The 19,909-nt window shown below is 34.8% G+C and overlaps 1 protein-coding gene across 1 annotated transcript in view; it reads left to right on the top strand.

Annotated features, from left to right (window-relative positions):
• Positions 1 to 19,078, top strand: part of ANTXR2 (ANTXR cell adhesion molecule 2) — a 154,892-nt gene extending 135,814 nt beyond the window's left edge. Inside the window, exon 17 of the mRNA XM_047091046.1 lies at positions 15,784 to 19,078. Coding sequence (XP_046947002.1) covers positions 15,784 to 15,822 — 39 coding nt within the window. The 3' untranslated portion in view covers positions 15,823 to 19,078. The remainder of the gene's footprint in view (positions 1 to 15,783) is intronic.
• Positions 19,079 to 19,909: the final 831 nt, after the last annotated feature.

Below are 19,909 nucleotides of genomic sequence, written 5' to 3'. Positions count from 1 at the left end.
CAAGATAGGAAGCTGACATGTAGTCTATAAAATAATAAGGTTTAGAACTCGAACCTTACTTCTGACATCATGTTAGACACATTTCCTATCTCATTGACAACATGGTACAGTAAACTGTTTTCATAGACATGATTGAAGTTGCTGTGTTTTGGTAAGTGAAATATTTTGGTTAACTAAACTTTCTCAAAAACATGCACAAGAACATATGACTCTTCAATCGATTATTAATTCTTACAGAAATTGGATTCAGATTCTCATTCACAAATATCGGCTGATTCACTCAATGCATATGAATCACTATTAATTCAGCACACCCTTGGCAATCTTGAAAGGTCTCCAAAGCCATCATTTTGAATCAGTTTTTAGTGTAGAGTTCTCCAAAGGTAAATAACCTAGGACACTGAAGTGACTGTTTAAGAACACACTGATTGGTGGAAGGTGATTTCTAAGATCATTTTATTAGGTAGAATTTGTCTTTTTCCCATAAAGGTGAAAAGCGACCAAAGAAAACTGCTTGCTTTAACATTTGTCTTGTCTTGAGAATACCTGAATGATGTCAAATTTTCTTTGTCAGACTTTGATTGCTCAGTACTTACTTTTTCGTGGACACCACATCTGTGATAATGCAGTTAAGTGGATAGATGAAGGTTGTTATACTAATAGTATTGGTTGCTGTTAATTTATTCACTGGCTGATTTGTACAAGTGTTATTTTTAATATTGTTCAATACAAAATGACCCCAAGTCATACAAGGAGAAGGATTCTCTTGATACAATCTTTAAAAATCCATGAATAAATTTGGTAGAACCTGAATAGTAAGCCATCGACTGTGGAAACTTTAAGTCCTGAAGGTTAGTATGATTACAGTAAAGAGATTATGTTTCTGTTAGTTCTGAGTCTCCATAACCTGCCTGATTTGAAACTACTGTAAAGTAGCTTTTGAACCAATATTTGAGGCTGGAATTCAGATTTTCTTTTTCTTATTTCCATATGCTCCGTTTCAAACGTATGTTACATTGTGTATTTAAAGCAAGAAGTACCAAAAATCCACATAAAAATATGTTTTCTTCATTATTAAAAGCTTCAATGCCATCGTCATTTAGGAAAAAAAAACAGTGAATATAATTCAAGTCTATACAACAGACTTTTAATAGCACCAAATAGAATGAACATCTGGCTTTCTTTTTGCAAGGTGCATTGATGTTGTCAGAAGAGAATAAAAATGCTGATATGATTGTCCATGTTTGGGGTTTGCCAATACAGAATATTTTATTCATTCAGTGTTCTCTGAGTTCCAAAGATAGGTGTTGACTTTGATGAAAAAATACAATGATATATATTTAGAATGACCAATCTTTCATATTTAGATCTACAAACGTGCTGCTGCAGTTGGGTTTTTCTCAGGGATGCCATTCAAGCAACACATTACATTGTCATCTCACATAGCCTTTCTATTTGTGATGATAGGATGCCAGGTTAGAGGATGACAGCTTGGCACAGCTTTTATTATGGCATTGTACTGATGCATGACTACCTCGCTTTTGTTTCAGTCAAAGAGATATTTTAAAGTGGCAGCGTTTTGAAAGTGAATTTTCGTTGTCATATTTAAAAAGTGTACCAGAGGCTGAATTTAAAGAAAGCAAGCTTTCTGAATATTAGATGTTTTGCAATTGCAAGAGGCAGTTTCTTGTCCCTTCCTTTCACGTTTCCTGACTCTGAAGAACATTCTTTGCTCGAGTCCTGCCATAGAATTAATACTTTTCTAATACCCTCTCACCAAAAGAACAACAACTCCAATAATGGAATGCGGGTTAAAGATGTATTAATTGACATTGATTTTTCAAGTTACATTTATGCTTTTAAAGAGTGTTCTCAATCTTTTTAAGCCCAAATCTTTCTTTTTGATAAAAAGAGCCCCGTATCCATTAAATCCTAAACTTTCACATTTGTCAGCAAATGCCACCAATGTTGAGAGTATTATAAAAACGTGTATTTTGAAAAATCTGCGTAAATTGTGTTGTATTATTTTCAAATTCAATAATGTTAGTAACAAATGTAGAATAATCCCTCCTTGATGCATAACTTAGTCTCTGGAATTTTTTAACACATGTAGAGATAGAAAGTGGTGTGCCACTTGTGTGAAGAAATACCATGTTTCTTCAAATATTGATTTCTTTGACAGGGAATAACTGAGGGATAAAGGAAAATAAATGCCCAGGAAATCAGTTAATTAACTCGGCATTGATTTAATGTTTCACTACTTCATAACATGTTTACATGTGGTTGGGTTGCTTGTAATGACTGCTTCCTGCTTGTCAAAGCATGTGTTGATTTAGATCTAAGAATCATAATGGGCTTAGAATATATACTTTTATCTCTATCTTCTCTGTTGGTGGTTTCAAGCATGAAACAGACCTCACTTTCTACCATCTGCTCTCCATTTAAAATTGACACCAAGTTCAGTTCCTCTCTGATGCCTACTTGTTTCCCAGCTTAGAACAATTCTATCCTGTGGTTCAGCCATCTCCCTATTAAGCCTACCCATTGGCCTGGCATATAGGAAATGGAACATCTAGGACGGCTTGAATATTCATGTCTCAAAATAAGCCAGAAAGACTTTTGCCCATGGAATGATGGCCACTATTGCTTAATTACAAGTCAGTTAGCAAAAACTGAAGTACAGTTTTGTTGTTTTGTGTTTTAATGTTTAGACAAGTGAACTATTTTATTTTATAGCTTGCTAATCATTGTGTTACCAGATTCAACTATCTCAGTATTCATATGGATATCTATGTCAGTTACATGTTTCAGAGAGATATTAGCTGCATAGGTTAAATTTAATATTTCAAACCCTGTAGTTATTAACTCAGCAAATATTGTTAAGGAGTTAAACTGTAGGGTGAACACTGTCTTAGGAATTTGCAAAATGGTGGTGGTGGGGAAAAAATATGGAGCTTGCAGTCTAGGAAAGAAGACAGAACTTAAACAATTACTTAGATTTCTTTGTTAAAAATAAATTAGAGGGGCGCCTGGGTGGCGCAGTCGGTTAAGCGTCCGACTTCAGCCAGGTCACGATCTCGCGGTCCGGGAGTTCGAGCCCCGCGTCAGGCTCTGGGCTGATGGCTCAGAGCCTGGAGCCTGTTTCCGATTCTGTGTCTCCCTCTCTCTCTGACCCTCCCCCGTTCATGCTCTGTCTCTCTCTGTCCCAAAAATAAATAAACGTTGAAAAAAAATTTTTTTTTTAATTTAAAAATAAATTAGAACTGTTACAATGCTGAACAAACTTTGCTATCACCCAGAGTCTATTTTTTTGTAGTAGGATAAGATATTGGGCTAGTAATATAATTTTGGGTTTAGAAAATCATTTTGGCCTAGAATATCAGAATTTGTTTTTCTAAACTAACTGAAAAATGACTCTATATTCACATCAGTGTGTCTATATATCTTCCTATCTATTCACCTTTTTATCTATCATCTGTTTTGTACAAACATTAGGCCCAATACTTGTAGATAGATCTAAACTCTACTGGGATTTATGTTGAGTGATTACATAGACAGTCAAATGGAGATTAAATAAAGCCAATCGCTTTTTGTTCCTTGACCCTTCAATATACATGTCTTCATCTTTTTTGAGTTCTATGGACCAATAAGCAAACTGTCCTTTGTATATAGAGGTAACTTATTACACACAAGTGAGTAATTAGTAGTTGGAAACACTATCATAATCATGTTTGTTCACTTATTTGAACGCATCTGTATGTTTTTATGTGTATAAATGTTTAAACTTTGAAAGTTTAGTCTTCCTGTTTGGGGAAATTATGTTGGATTAATTATATCTCCAGAGAGGGTCTAATACTTCCACAGTTGTTTTAGAAATCAGTCTAGTTAGTTGATACGTTATTTAGACTAGGAATGTCTATATTGATTAAGGGACAAATTAATGCATGTTTAGTTTCTTTTCAAACTGTGAACAAGGGATTCTATTAAATACCATTTTATTCTCACTGATCAGTGAAATGACATCTGGGTCACAGTGGTATCTATATTTGCAATATAAATCCCTGTGGCTATGTTTGAAAGGTGTCTGCACATAAAAGTAGGGATAGATTTCATGCTGCTACCAGCCTAATTTTGGTATATACAATTTAAGGTGCCACTTGAAGTTTTGTTCTCCATGGTATAAGTTTAGTAATAAATGTAGTCATTTGGCTGCTGTGCTAGCAGTCTAAAATGTAGAGGTATAATGTGAAGAATTATAATCCACATTACTCAAATGTTATAGAAAAGCATATATCATTTCGTATCATATATCTAAATATTAGTCTTTAATAAATATACAAAATTTTAAGTCCTGACTTTGGGGATTTGGATATCTTCTCAGTAGATATAAAAGCGACTTAGCAATTGTTTAAAATTGTTTTTCCAGGGGCACCTGGGTGGCTCAGTCAGTTAAGTGTCTGACTCTTGGTTTCGACTAAGGTCATGATCTCATGATTCGTCAGTTCAAGCCCCGTGTCTGATTCCATGCTGACAGCACAGGGCCTGCTTAGGATTCTTTCTCCCTTTCTCTCTGCCCCTCACCCGCTCATGGTTGTGCGCACGTGCTCTCTCTCTCTTTTTCTCTCAAAGTAAATAAACTTAATAAATAAATAAAATTGTTTTTCCAATATTTGATAAAACATAAGTAAAATAAGTAAAGCATAAATTTGTTGAATACATACATATATTTTCTATTAAGACTGAACGCCTTGAATGAGTTCATAAATATTTGCTATGCTGAAAGAAAACAGTATCAGAGTAACTAATTTTCCAGCTAAAGCGGTAGGCAGATTTTTCATAACATTTTTTATTTATAATCTTCTAGAAACTAATCTGTAATTACTCTTCAAAGTGAAGCTTTAAAAACTGTCCATTTCTATAAAGTATCTTTAATTGATATTATTCATGCAATATCAATTTAAAAATTTAAAGTGAAGTTTTTAATAATTGGTTTTCTTTGAAAAATCCTAGTCTCAAATTAGCCGGGAATTTAGCTATCTGACAAATGACCCAAAGAACTGTGAATACTTTTAAGTAGAGAGAGCTAATAAAAATCTGTGTGACTCAAGTGCAGGCTGAATTCATCAACATATTTTTAGTTATTAATTTTTGAGTGGGACAACACATACTGTTTCAGGGTCCCAAAGGTGAGGATTTAATTCTTAGAAATTTAATTTAGCCAGAGATGCATCATTACATCCCTAGGGTCATGATTATTTTCAGTGCTAATATGTGTTAACTATTCAGGATTTCTCTTAAATGTGACAAAAGCAATTTGATAAGACAAATTTTCTCAGTGCCTGATTTTCTAGGAAAAAAATCCATGAATTGCATGTAATTTTTTTTGCTCTGTGATATTAACATAAAACTTTAAGTTTAGAAATATTCTAGTGCAAATTAGTATTTTCACATGGCATTCTTCCACCGTGAGTAAATTAATTTATTCTATTTCTCACCTAATTTAACAGTAGTGATTTAATATGTCTTTCATTTGGATTTTTAAAATTAAAATTTTCCTAAATGCATAATTCAAATATGGATTGAGGTTTCAGTTAGCCATTATTTGATATAATGGTGGGTATTTGAATTCTTTATTGTGATATTGTCTGTGTGTGTGTGTGTGTGTGTGTGTGTGTGTGTGTGTGTGTAAGAAAGGGAGGGAAGGGAGGGAGAATATTTTGGTACGTGTGAATCTTAAGAACTTTGAAAAGTAGCTCATTTAACAGCTTAACTCTATCTACTGTAAAAGAGATGAGAGGGATCCAGATGTTAACTTTGTATAATTAGTAACTTTGCTTTACAAAGGAGAATTTGTAACAGGTACCCTACAAGGCTTTCGCATGATAGGATCTCTACTTCCTCTCTGACTTCATCTTACACTTTCTCCATTGCTCAGTCTACTCCTGCCACACTGGTTTACTTGTCTATAGATATGCCAGAGGTGTTTTACCCCAAGGTCTTTGCAGTTGGTTTCTCTAACAGAATTACTCTTCCACAGTCACAGTCTCATTGACTTCCTTTGAATCTCTGCTCAAGAGCTACCTCAACATTTTTTAAACAATTACAACTTCTCCAGCAATGGTCCCCCACACAGACTGATATATACTGATACTCTGTACCCCCTTACTCTGATTCAGATTTATATTTTTCTTTCGGCATGGATTCTTCACAAGTGGTGCTGTGCACTTTATAATGCATCACATCAATTTCTATTAGGTAGCCAGGATAGATCAGAGAAAGCAGGTTGTAAGAGTCTGATCCATCATATTGATTATTATATATTTGTAACATGGCCCACATTAGTGTTTAATAAATTTATTTTATTTTGGCATAATGTGTCCCAGATTCATCTTTTACATTTTGGTTTTAAGACTGGAATAAACCAGGGTGCCTGGGTGGCTCAGTCTGTTAAGCATCCGACTTCAGCTCAGGTCACGATCTCACAGTTCATGAGTTCAAGCCCCACATTGGGCTCTGTGCTGACACCCCAGAGCATGGAGCCTGCTTTGGGTTCTGTGTCTCCCTCTCTTTCTGCCCCTCCCCTGTTTGCACTCTGTCTATCTCTCGAAAATAAATAAACGTTAAAAAAATTTCTAAAAAAAAAAAAACTGACATAAACCATTCAACTCCAAAGAGCCCAAGATGTTTTTAGTAGATAATGGTATTTAGAGAACACATTTTGAATATTAGGGGTGCTAATTGTTATTGGGCTGTCTTGCTTCTAAGCATTTCAGAACATAAAGCTAGAAAATTGAATAGTTTTGAAAAATATCATGAATTTATTATGGCATATTTTCAATTCTAACTTAGCATTAAGAGCTCTTACTGAATATTTTTAAAAATTTATACTTGTATCTCTTTTACCTTACATGAAAAATCTTGGCCTTAATAGTACTGAAGTATTTACTTATTTGCTTCAACCTACCAGATACATACCTACAAATTAATAACAAAGTACTGTTCATAAAATTAAGATTGATTAATGAAATAAAACATTTCTTTGCTGCCATATTTGTCTTTGGATTATATTCTGTTGTTGGTATACAGGCAAAATACTGTTTTAGTCACTTGAAATACTTATTTTCTGGATGTACTTGTGTATCCAATTCATTTGTTTCAGTTTGCGTCCAGTTCTTACATCCACATATTTGATTTCTATTTGTTCTATCCATTCTTCATTCTGTTTCTCCTTTTCTGCCCTCTTTGTGCTAATGTAGTTGTTTTGTAATCCATTTCATCTCCTCTCTTAAGTAGATTTTTGTGCTGTTTTTTTGTGGTTGCTCTAGAAATAACAATTTGCTTTTAGAATTTTTCACAATTCATTATCACATAATATAGCAGTTTAAGACCAATATATAAACATTACAGTGGCCTAATTCACATTTCCGCCTCTAACTCTGTGTGCTTTTGTTGTCATATATTGTATTTCTACATATGTTAGGAATTCAATAATAGGATTTTTTTTACTTTAAGTAATCATTTCTTTTCTATATTTGTATTTCTTGTTTGTTCACATATTTCCTCCTCTGTTTTTCTTTATTTCTTCCTGCAACTCTAGGCTTCCATCTAGTGTCTTTTACTTTAGTTTCAAGAACTTTTAGCACTTGTTATCTTTGAAGTCTATTGTAGATAAATTTATGTCAGGTTTTGCTTATCTTAAAATGTTTTTATTTTGCCTACCTTTTTGAAGGGTATTTTCTCTGGATATGGAAATATAGGTTGATTTACCTTCCCTTAACACCATTTAGCATGTTTTGGGGAATTCCATTGTCTTGTGTCCTCCACTGTTGCTGATAGAAAGTTGGCTGTCCTGCTTGTGTTTTCTTTGTATGTAATGTCTAGGAAGGGTGATGAGGTACAGAGAAGTATGTTTTTATGATATTCTTTGGTTTTCATGGCTTTTACTATTTGTTCCCTGATATATTTTTCTGTGTTTTAATCCTGCTTGAGCGTCTCTAAGTTTCTTTGATCTGTAGGTTTATGCCTTTCATGAATTCTAGGATGTTCTCAGCCATTATTTTTTCAAGTTTTTCTTGTCCATTATTTCTCCTCTACTTCTGGAACACCAATTACTTATTAATCCATTAGATGTGTCCCCACAAATCTCAGATTCTCTTTAGTTATTTTTTTCTTTGTTTTTCAGTGGGAACAATTTCTATTCCCCTACCTTCAAGTTCAGTAAGCTTTTCTTCTGCTGTGTTGTCTATTTTACATGAATCAAAAGCATTATTCTGATATTACAGTTTTCTCTCTAGCTTTTCCATTTCATTCTTATTTATAGTTTCTGCTGAAACTCACCACATTTTTATGCATGCTACCTATCTTTCTCACTAGAAATTTTAATATTTTTATCATAGTTATTTTAAAGTTTGTATCTTTTGGCTGCATATTTCTCTATACTGACTGTGTTTTCCAGTAATTATGGGTCATGTTTTCCTACTTCTTTGTGTATACTATAATTTCTTATTTTATGCTGGGCACTGTACATAACAATAGACACTGGATAATATTTACCTCTAGAAACATAGCTATCACTTCCTCTGTCATGTTGCTAATCTGTAGCTGAGCTGGGTCACAATTTGTTGCGATTTAAGTTATTTTTATTTCCCTGTTGGCTTAAAACATTTTGAGGGCAGGATCAGGGATTTCTTTTCATCAGAGCGCTCTCTTTCTCTCTCTCTTTGTCTCTCTCTCTCTCTCTCTCTGCTTTACAGGCCACCTGTGAGCTTTGTGGGTAGCAGGAGAGTTTTCTTTGCTCTCCAGCTGCCAGTATCACATCCCCTCACTCACATCCTCTGCAACTTTCTGTATCTTGAGAAACCAGCTTCCATATTGATTCCTGCTTATAGCCTTTAACTGACCAGTGATTTGCACTCTCAGAAAGCCTCATGAATCTTGGAGGGATTTTTCTCAGTTCTCCTGCTCTCACACTTTCAGTTGGCTGCTAAGGCCCAGGTGCCTCAGGGTTATTTTTCTCATCACTCTTGCCATTCCACAAACCTTCAGTGAGCTGCTTCCTTTCCCTGGAGGAAGGTCCCTTTGGAGAGGGAAAGATTCCTATTCCTTCCTGCCTTTCTCCCTTCTTTTAGTTGACTACATTCTTGTTCTCAGGGAAAACTTCTTGTACTATGGAGGGATTTCCCTTAGCTTTTCTGCCATGTCCTCAGTTTTTGGCAGAGTTCTGACTTGCACTTAGTGAAGCCTATTTTAGTTTGTAGGGATTTCTTTTCTATTGAATGTTTTTGCAAATGTATGTATTTATGATTGCATTTGATAGTATATAACAAGATCTGTTCAAAGATCTCCTTTACACCCTCATCCTGGTCCCAACCTGAGTCCCCTCTTCCACCTATCAGTAACTGCTTTTATTTTCAAAGCAAATATTGGCTTTTAATTTCCATTTGAAAATAAAAGTATGTAGCAATTCTAGTGTATTTTTCTTCTTTGTAACATAAAATATAGCATAATGTATATATTATATGCAGCTTGCTTTTTTTCCATTAATAGACCCTGGCCATTATTCTATAGTAGTATAAAGACATCTCCTCCATTCTTTTTAACAGCTGTATATGATTTATAATATTCTATTATCTATCTGTATCTTATAGTTTATTCATCTTGTCTCTTACTGATGGGTATTTGGGTATTTTTCAGTTTTGTTACATACCCATAATGTTACACTGTGCATGTACAGAACTTATATTCTGTTTTTCTATAGCTTTAAGTTATATTTTTAAGTAGTTATTTTTTTTACTATTGGTTTAAGACCTAAGATACAAATAATACTCTAATTGAGATTAGAAAGAAGAAAATTATTCCTACACTACTTACAATGTATCCAACTAAAACAACGTATGGAATTCTGATTTTACATAAATAATTCTACTGGGCATCTTCTTCCCATTACAATGTATCATGAGGCCCAAGAACGCATTGCCAACAGTGTTTTTGGAAAACCATCAAAGTTTTACATATGTATGTGTGTGTATGTGTACATATGTGTGTGTGTGTGTGTGTGTGTGTATAAAGAAAAATTAAGAGACCTGAATATTTGCAATATTCGTATAGTGTGCATATAGAGTCACTAAAATTTTGCAGGTGCCATAATAGAAAGAAAAGGGGAAAAAAGCATTTGAAAGTAAATTTGTCAAGCAAACTCAGCACTTCACTTCATGACATCTACTGAATATCCGTATGGTGTGTGGTCTCTAACCATAAATGAGATTTTTATAGGTTGAACTTCCATTACAAGACAGTATGTGTAACTTATATTTCAGCTCAAATCTTGCACTTTTGGTTTGAGCAGAGGATAGTAAGGATTCTCTCCCATATATATATATATATATATTTATATATATATATGATGTAAAATTTTATGTGTTTATATATATGAATTGCTCTCTTGATATATATCTCATACATAGATAGAGCTCTGTTGCATATATAGGAGAAAGATGATAGTATATGCCCTGTCTTCAGTCTTGTACCTTCAGTTGCTTCAGAAAATCTCTGCCCAAAGAGCCTATTGTGTCCTCAAGTCGACATTCTTTCCTGATAATCATGATTTTCTGGACCTCTTGAATTGTTTTGTGTCTATTTCTATATGTATCCACGCTTTGTATACAATTTTAAATTTGAATCACTGTTTACTGTTGCACAAAGCACGAAGGTTTAGTACATTTAGAAGTGGAGATATAAATAAATCAGCTATCTGTGTTTGAAAAGTCTAAACTAAAGTGCAGTTGTATGCTTCAGCTTGTCAATGGATATTTATGAGGTGAGCATAATACTATAACAGTTATAGCAGTGAAATATATCCTGTGCAGATAGCTAGTAAAGGAGTTCACTAGCATTAATGCCAGCAGAATTTTAATGCTAAAAAAGATGGGAAACATGGCACTTGCTCTGGCTAACGCTACTCTTACTGGCTACAGTGAAAATGAATAGGTGAAATCAGTTTTCAAATATTGCAAAAGAGTTAGGGTCTACATACTTAACCACCAGCAAATATGTCAGTTTCGACTATTGTTTTCATCTCTTGGTTTACTTAACTGTAGAGCAGTAACACCAGATACTTTTATTTGGGACATCAATTTCCCTTTCCCACTTATTAAGAGACCCAAAAGAAGATATTTCCAACAAGGATTTCTGGAGAAATGTCAATGAAATTCTTACTCTAATAGATACTTGTTAAATGCCTGAAAATCACTTAAGTGATGTTAAAGCTGACAGATTCTAATTGTGAATTTAGACTTTGTGACCAGAGTTTTATTTGTGATTTATCCTTGGTACATTCTGTTCCTTCTCAGGTGGAGGGAAAGTGGATAATGCAGTAAATCTTCTGCATAGAGTTCTATTCTAATAGATGAGTTGAGATGTTAATGTATTTCAAGTTTATAAAGAATCATATTGTGCTTATTTTTTTAGAAGCCAAAGAAAACAAAGTTAAGCTTTCAATCTTTAGACCTAGGATATTTATTCTTGTAGAACTTTTGGGATTTTATGAAGAATAGTATAGTTTTAATATGATTACAAGTATAAACTTCAAGTTCATATTAATTATCTAAGTTAACTAAGATTAAGTTCAAATTAATAATCATTTGACATCAACTGTCTGCAGAATACTTCATTAGGTCCCACCAGAATAAGAAAAAGCAACAAAGAAGGGAAGTAAACATGATACTGTCTTTTGGTATAAGATAGAGGTTGAGGCAATTCATTTGTTGGAGGGTTTTGAAGGTTTACCTGAATATGGAATCTTTATGTGTATGAAAGTTGAGAATTAAGAAAGAAATACATATTAGTTTAAATTTACTTATACCTGGTCTACTTCTAAAGAAATCATAAGAAAAAAACATACCATCAAACTACAGAATAAAAATAAAATAATTATGGGCCAAAGTCACACTATATGGACACTAGAAAGTCACACTATATAGTCACACTAGAAAATGAACGCTAAGGGCGGTCATAGTTTCTACAACATTATGTGCCTGCATTTTTTGAAAGCCAAATTACAAACAGAAAGGCTGAGTTATATAGTTGCCATTATGTAAGGGTAGCACATAAACTTACCAGAAGTGACAAGCTTTATCCTAGTTAGCTCTTAATTTCAAGAATTGATCCCTTAATATCTGTGTTCTCAGTAGCAATTTTCCAAAATATAAAATTCTCTTTATATGACCAGAAGTCATCTGGGCTGTTCCTATGACCAAAAGTCAAGGGAATAATGCTGTAATGGTGTCGTAGATCTAGGAAGGCATGTCTAAAGAAGAATAAAGAAACCAAAGTCCAGATATATAAGTAGCTTATTGGTGACCTGCCTTAACATAAGCATGAATATCTTGAATAATAGTTATCAAAATTCATTTTAATACAAATAGAAACAAAATCTTGTAGTGAATTGCAATTTTAAAGGTAGGTGAGATGGACTTCCTTGAGCCAAATGAGGATTGAGGGGCTTGCAGTGTGCCACCTCATTCCCTTGTGCACCGTGCCAGCCATGGTGACCCCTGAGGCACCTACAATGGACTACGTGGACTACAGTATAAAACCTGACAGAGAAATACATGGCTGGCATTTCACTTAGAAGTTCCCTCCCAGTTGGAGATAATTTTGCCAACTGATCTGGAGAGACAGGATTCCAAAGTTATTACCATTAGTGCCAGAGGTAAAATATTCTACGTTGTTCATTGAATAGAGAAATACGTACCTCTAGATACCAGGCATATGGTTAGAAAGATCGATGTGGTATGAAACTTGAATAGTTTTCCTGTATTATTATTTAAATATAATCAATCCCAGCATGCATAGAACTTCAGATAGGCTGTGTGTAAGTGGTTGAACAGGCATTTCATGGAAACTCTTAGAAATGTGTATCATAAAAATGAAATGCTGACTAGTGGTTGTAAGATGTATTCATCATTGGCTTGCATCATCACCATGCACTCTTTTTTTTTAATTTTTTTTAACGTTTATTTATTTTTGAGACAGAGAGAGAGCATGAACAGGGAAGGGTCAGAGAGAGAGGGAGACACAGAATCTGAAGCAGGCTCCAGGCTCTGAGCTGTCAGCACAGAGCCTGATGTGGGGCTCGAACTCACGGACTGCGAGATCATGACCTGAGCCGAAGTCAGACGTTTAACCGACTGAGTCACCCAGGTGCCCCAAACCATGCACTCTTGAGTAGAATTGCATTCAGATGGATTCAAACAGGATGTTAACTGTAAATACAACCCAAAGATGAGTAAACAAGGTGATCTATAGGAACATTGAAAACTTTGGCATAGTTGGTAGCTGGAGGTGACTCCCAGAGTGAGTAGTCAACAGATTCCCCTAGGAGTAAGATCCCTGATGGAATACTGAATAAAAATTCCTTTCTGGCCAATAGTTTTTTTTTTCCTTGGTTATCGTTTTTATTTTTCCCTTTTTAGGGCTAATCTCTTCCAGTATCTCTATATTTTCTTCTCACCTTTTCCACTGCTGTATTTTTTCTCCTTTAATCTTATTTATTTATTAAATAATTAATATTAAATTAATATTAATATTAAATTAATTATTTAATTTAATTTAATTAATATTAAATTAATATTAAATAAATTATTAAATAAATCTTATTTAATCCTTTTTCTCTTTCAAATTTATGTTTCTTCTGTCTTCCTATTTTTGAGGTCTGGTTATTATGTATTCATTCATTTTTATGTTCGTCATCCATCCATTCATTTGTTTCTAAGTGAATATTTATTACAAGTTGGATCTATGTTAGATACTGCAGTGACATTGTACAGGACATACAATCCAAAAGGCTCCAGAAGATAATATTTTTATTAAAAAAAACCCAGTCCATCACTGTTTTAATATGCATAGTTCAGAACTATATCTTATTGCACATGAAGTTACACTATCATGGCTTAGAAGCACTGTTTTATTGCTTTGCTCAAACATTTATTAATCATGTCATTTTTTTCTACCTCTCCCCCTTAAAAAATGTTTAGAAAAGGGATGTGTAATGAAAATAATGTTTTTAATGTTTCCATGGCTTTTGGTGTCATACTTATTAGTTAATCTGGAGAAGAGCATCTTTTCACTTAATATTCATCCTAAAGTTCTTGTTTGAAGGTTCTAGACAGTACAAAAATACAGTCTGTGTCCCTGACCTATGACCAAGGAATTTTGACCTCATTCTAAGAGGGTCTTCTCTCTGCTTTTCTCCCACTCTCATTTGCACAGCTATTATTTGTAGACACTAGGTACAAAGTAGGTAATAAAATTGACAGTTGTAATAATGTTGCCTCCAAGATTGTTTAGAAGATGTGTAATTTTTGATGAATGTCTGCCTTTTAGGCAAAAGCTGATGGAAACAAGTTTGCTTTTATGCTTTCTCTTTTTTCATTAATTTCTGAAATTTCTAAATTTATTGAGCAAACATTTTTGAGAGGAAAATGGACCAAAATCTTTTTTTTATGTTCTAAGCTGTCTTCTCCAACAATATTTGTTGTTTCTTTTGAATCTTACCATATATTGGATATTTAAAACAAACTTATTATTCACATTTAGAGAGAAGTAAAGAGAAATTCTAAAATCTGAAGTTAAAGAGCAGATATTATGACAAATAGGAAAATCTCAGTAAGATGATAATCTTTACCCAAAACTAGAGAAAAGCAGTATGCTTAGCTTTGGCCTATTGAGAAATCTGGATATGGTTTATGTCGTACAGAGTATCACCATGGCTGTACCCAGGAGACCGAAAGAGGAGATCCTTTATCAATAATTTAAAACTTTGTTTTCAAATAATTCTTAGATTATTTACAATTACATAGGAAACAATGTGTCTCCATAACCTTCCTTGAAATGCTAAGAAATTGGGATGACAGTCTCTGAAATGTGGACAGTAGTGGTGCCTGGGTGGCTCAGGCAGTTGAGTGTCTGACTCTTGATTTCTGCTCAGTCATGCTCTCATTCTCATGAGATCGAGCCCTAAGTTGGGCTCTGCACCGGGCATGGAGCCTGCATGAGATGCTGTGTCCTCCTCTCCTTCTGCCCCTCCCTGGCTCGCGCACGTGCACACAGGTGCTTTCTCAAAAAAAAAAAAGAAAAAAAAAAAGAAAGCAAAGAAAATGTAGAATGCAAATAGTCGCCCTTTGTTAAGAACACATAATGATGGTGTGTAGTTGCACACAGAGAAATGGTCAACAACAGAGGATGAGTTTTCTACTGTCTTTGGCAAAAGCCTGTTATTAAAATGCAAACAGAAAGAGATGCCATCTCTTCCCTTTCTCCCTGACTCCTTATCCTCCGTCTCTTACTACTTCTCAAGTGCATTCTTCATATATACATTTTAGAAGCACCATTTTTATATCAGTTTTAAAAGCACCAGATTGCATAAAGAAATACTTTCATTTAAATCCATTATAGAAAGAAACATAGGGTTTGGCTTTGATATTTTTATTGCTAAGATAGTAATGCTATACTTTAAATAGCAATAACATAGTTCTGTTTTACATAGAGTTCTTTCCACTCTAGTTTTACCATACGGTTGTGTAGGTGAACTTGCTCCAGAAAAGATCTGAATGAACCACCACCATGCTTTGACCCAAGGGAAAAAAACATGACTTAACGGTTCATCTTAACATTGACGTGTTCTTGGGTAATTGTCTATTATGTCATGGTAGGAAAACTAGGTATTCTTATGCCTTTTTATAATTGCTTTAATATTTCAATAGTGTTTTTTTTTTTCTTTTCTAGGGCCGGTGCATAAACTTCTCTCGAGTTCCATCTCAGTAAAAGGAAAACAGGAAGACCAAGAAGGTATGAAGATACATCTTCACACTGCTGATTTCCAACCAAATGAAAAAAATATGCATTTCAGAAGTTTTTGGAAGAACAGCTTTATTCCTCTCAGTCAGGAAATGTTTTCTCTGCCTTCTGCTTTGCTTGCACCAAACATTTTTAAATACTTGTTCTGCCATCTACACGAGAGTTGATGGAACCCAGGAGTAACTCATGATTCATGACATTGAAAATAAAGACTAATGTTAATCTACACGCTATGGTTTATACAAGAAAGTGCATTTGAAAGTGTAGAAGAGGAAAAAGCAAAAACGACGGCATGAAGATGATATCAAAACAGGGACCACAGAACAACTGGCCATGATGGATCTGTAACGGAGAGAGGAGTGTTTTATATGGAAACATGGCACTTGTGTTTTCACAGCGCAAGATTGTTAGCCACAGGCAGAGTATGGAATATCCCACCAGGCCAAGCAAATAAAGGAGTCCATTGCCTTATAGCTATGTCAGATCACAAAATCCTCCCAAGTCCCCTATCACAATGTGCCTTACGGGAAGCTTCTGACTGGAAAATCTTGTCATTCTAACACTGAAAAGTGCACACGCATGACAAAATGTAGACAGGATGCCTCAAGGTGTTGGTAGCAAGCAAGATTTTGCCCTTTAGTTTTTGAAGACACCTTTCTTTCATTATGCACCCGGGAAAAGAAGAAAATTAATAGAGCGTTATTCCACAGGAAGACAGCCTGTAAGCAGAGATCTTGAATGGAGTTTAAGGGACTTGTGCTTTGAGAACTTGTCTCTGGGATTGGTAGATTTACCCCTCTCTCTATGTTTAGGGTTTAGTAGTGCATAAAGCATTAATATCTGTAAACATACCAGGAGTTTGTTTTGCTTTTAATTTAAAGGAAGCAGTAACCACAAAGCTTCCGCTCAGGGTTTTTCCTTCCTCCAAGTCTCCAAGGGCTCTTCAGCGTCACAAGCCAGCAACTCTCTTTGCATGAAAATTTCAAAGTTTAATTAATATAATTAAAGGCAACAGCAAGCAGCAGCCTGTGAAGATTTTGCTCATCTTTTTTATGCCTTTTGACATTGAATGACCTATTACTGTATGCGCATTACTTGGATTTTGAGGGGCACTCCACCTTGGTTATGATTCAGTAGAGGAAAAAAGACCTCCTCTCATCAATTTATAAATTAAATTTTCAGGAGGATCGGCCACCACAAAACACCGAAATGTATGTATTATAATTTTTTAGAAAAACCACCATCGTGTCACGTCGACGATGCCAAATTATGTTAGCGTGAGTGGAAACACTGTGGGGGAGGAAGAAGGCAGCAGCTGAAGAAAAAAGCTCAAATGATCTAGTCACTTTCGATACTGTACTTCAGATGCGAAATGGATATTCGACTCGAAACCTGACAAAGCGCGCCTGCTTTGATGTGAACTGGTATAGACAATGACCAGTGGCTGGGTCAGTGGGATGTCTCTCTGTGAGCACAAAGGCTTATCAAATGACACTAAAAATAAGTTCAACAACCATCACATTGGAAGGGAGAAGGCGAGCATTTCATGTTTGGCGGGCATGTGTGTGCACAAGATGGAAAGAGCGATTTGGAGCATCCCAGTATAATTACCCCCATTGTGCTCTTAATGGAAATTTCAAAGGACGGGAGTGATTCTGTTGGTTGGTGTCCAGATCTGTGGCACTGCTCCGAGAAGCCTTACTCAAGCACACACAAATATAAGTATACATGCATATCCTCTAGCTTGAATCTTTTTGCTCAAGTTTATTTATGTCACTGGCTGGCTGGATCCAAAGTCATGTGTCTACATATTCATAAATAAAATTTTACCTGTGCCTCTGCTACCATTTTCTTTAAGCCCACATAAACTCAAGTTTTGTTTGGTTGAATATATAATTGTCCTGGTTAGTTTCAGGACAGAATTCTATTCAGTTCCAAAATGTCGCTTATGTTCACAAATGATACTATTGCCAGTAATTATCCATGTGTGCAAGTGTGACTTAGAAGCCTGATACACACCCCATGAGTTCTTGTAGACCTTTGTTCTACATTTTTATATCTGGGATGGCATTTACTGCTGTTTTCTCAAATTAGCACTTCATTTCTGATCCATGCACACCCATAAATGGTATTTAAGAGCACCAAAGATAGTACAGAAGCCAAGGCTGTTTCTTCAGTAGTTACTTGGAATTTGTCTACTATCGTATGGCATTTGTATTGAGTTAGTGTTTTGCTACATGAGCAATGGGAGTAGACCTCTGCCCTTAAAGGGAAAAATAGCTTTCTGTAGATTGGAATGTAAATGGGGTTCCAGTTCTAATACCACTATGAAGAGCTCTCCGTGAAGAGGGAGAGGCAATGGCCTGTATGTGTAGACTAAAAGAGTACAATTCATAAAGTTCAAAGACAGATGGATTTTCACTGCACTTAAAGATACGAACCAGATCTATGCCATTTTTTCTCATTTTGCTATCTAGCAAATAGAAGAATTTGCTTTGAAAGAGTACTCTTTTCTCACCAAAGAACTAAATCAAAACCTCTATACCTTTTAGTCAGGAAAATAAAAGGTTAGAATAAAGCCATTTCTATAAGTTTAATAACATTTTTTAAATATTTTGTAGAGAGGAATCGGTCCTGTTTAATTTTCTGGACATAATGTCAGTCAAGATCTACTTTCTGTGTCTAAACGAATAAGTCTTTATCCGTAATCCATTTGTGTTGCATAAGGTTGCAACGACAATTAAGTGGGAAATGACTCCTAACTTATGTGTCTACTCTGCCTGGAAAGAAAGTTTTGAAGGCATCTATATATATTTCATAACAATGTCTGTTCTTTATGGATTTGATCCATAAATATTTATCTATCTGAAAACTTTGATACTTGGAATGTTTTCCTTAAAGCATTTGGTGCTCCAAGAAAAAACATTTGGTGCTAAGAGTTACAGCACTGATGCCTTTCCCCAAGTTAATTCTATTTTAAAAATTTATATTTCCTTCCCAATGAGATGCAGAGTCAAATTTGAGACCCTCCATTAAGTAGGGCGCAGTACCTGCCATCTACAGATAATTCTTATTTTGACAAAAATATAGAAGGCTTAAACCTCCTGTATTTCAGATTGTTTGAGAAATGATTTGCTTATATTCCACCTGAAATTTATTTGAACGATTTAACATCATAAATTATTCAATATCTGTTTTTCTAATAAATCTTTACTGGATATAAGATCTGGGTGTCTCTGTGAAGTTAGTAACTTTAATATCTGTGTATCACTGACCACTGTTTACTGCTCTGAGGCAATTTATTTGTTTATGTTTAAAATTAATACACTGTCTGTATTGTGGCCAAAAGGCATCTAAAACATTTTTGATTGATCGCTTCACATATATTATTTTTGAATTTTAAGAGAGCAAAATATAATCAGGCCACAATTACCAGTATTGTAAAGCACTGTAACCTCCTCCTCCATGGCAAAACCCGTGGTTAGCTTCTACTAAGTGGCAGATAGCATCACATTACTTTAGGAAGTTTATAAGTGTTTTATTACCAAAAAAGTTTTTGGTGGGTATGTAATTCAGGAAAGAAATATATCCATTCTTTATTTTAATATGAAAGGAACTGTATAATGTAGAATCAGAATAACGGGTACACCTGCCGTATATTTAAAGAAAGAAACGAGCAGGTGAGGCTGGAGAATGTTGTCTGTAGATAATGAAGTGAGTGCAGCCATGTGTTCTAGTCTCGAGGTTTAATTTTGGTATATTCCTACACTTACTAGGATCTAATTCAGTCAAATTGGTCAAAGGAAAAAAAATTTTTTTTGAAAACTCATAATGCAGCAAGCCCTGTGCTATTTTTTAAAAGTGTACTTTATTTCGGTGCTCTTCTGCCAAAAGAAAATGCTGATAAAAAAGTACACAGTAGAACATGCAAATTTATATTAAAATGTGCTTGTTCAGATTACAAGAACTATATTAAGGTAGTGTGTGTGTGTGTGTGTGTGTGTATGTGTGTGTAAGAAAGAGAGGAAGTCAGTGTGATGTGGTACACATCATC

The sequence above is a fragment of the Lynx rufus genome, unplaced genomic scaffold, assembly GCF_022079265.1.
Source record: "Lynx rufus isolate CCGP_SWC_20201006 ecotype Redwood Valley unplaced genomic scaffold, mLynRuf1.p SCAF_3, whole genome shotgun sequence".
Lineage (NCBI taxonomy): Eukaryota > Metazoa > Chordata > Mammalia > Carnivora > Felidae > Lynx > Lynx rufus.
Note: the sequence above shows the minus strand (reverse complement) of the source record. Positions and strands in the feature narration are given on the sequence as shown.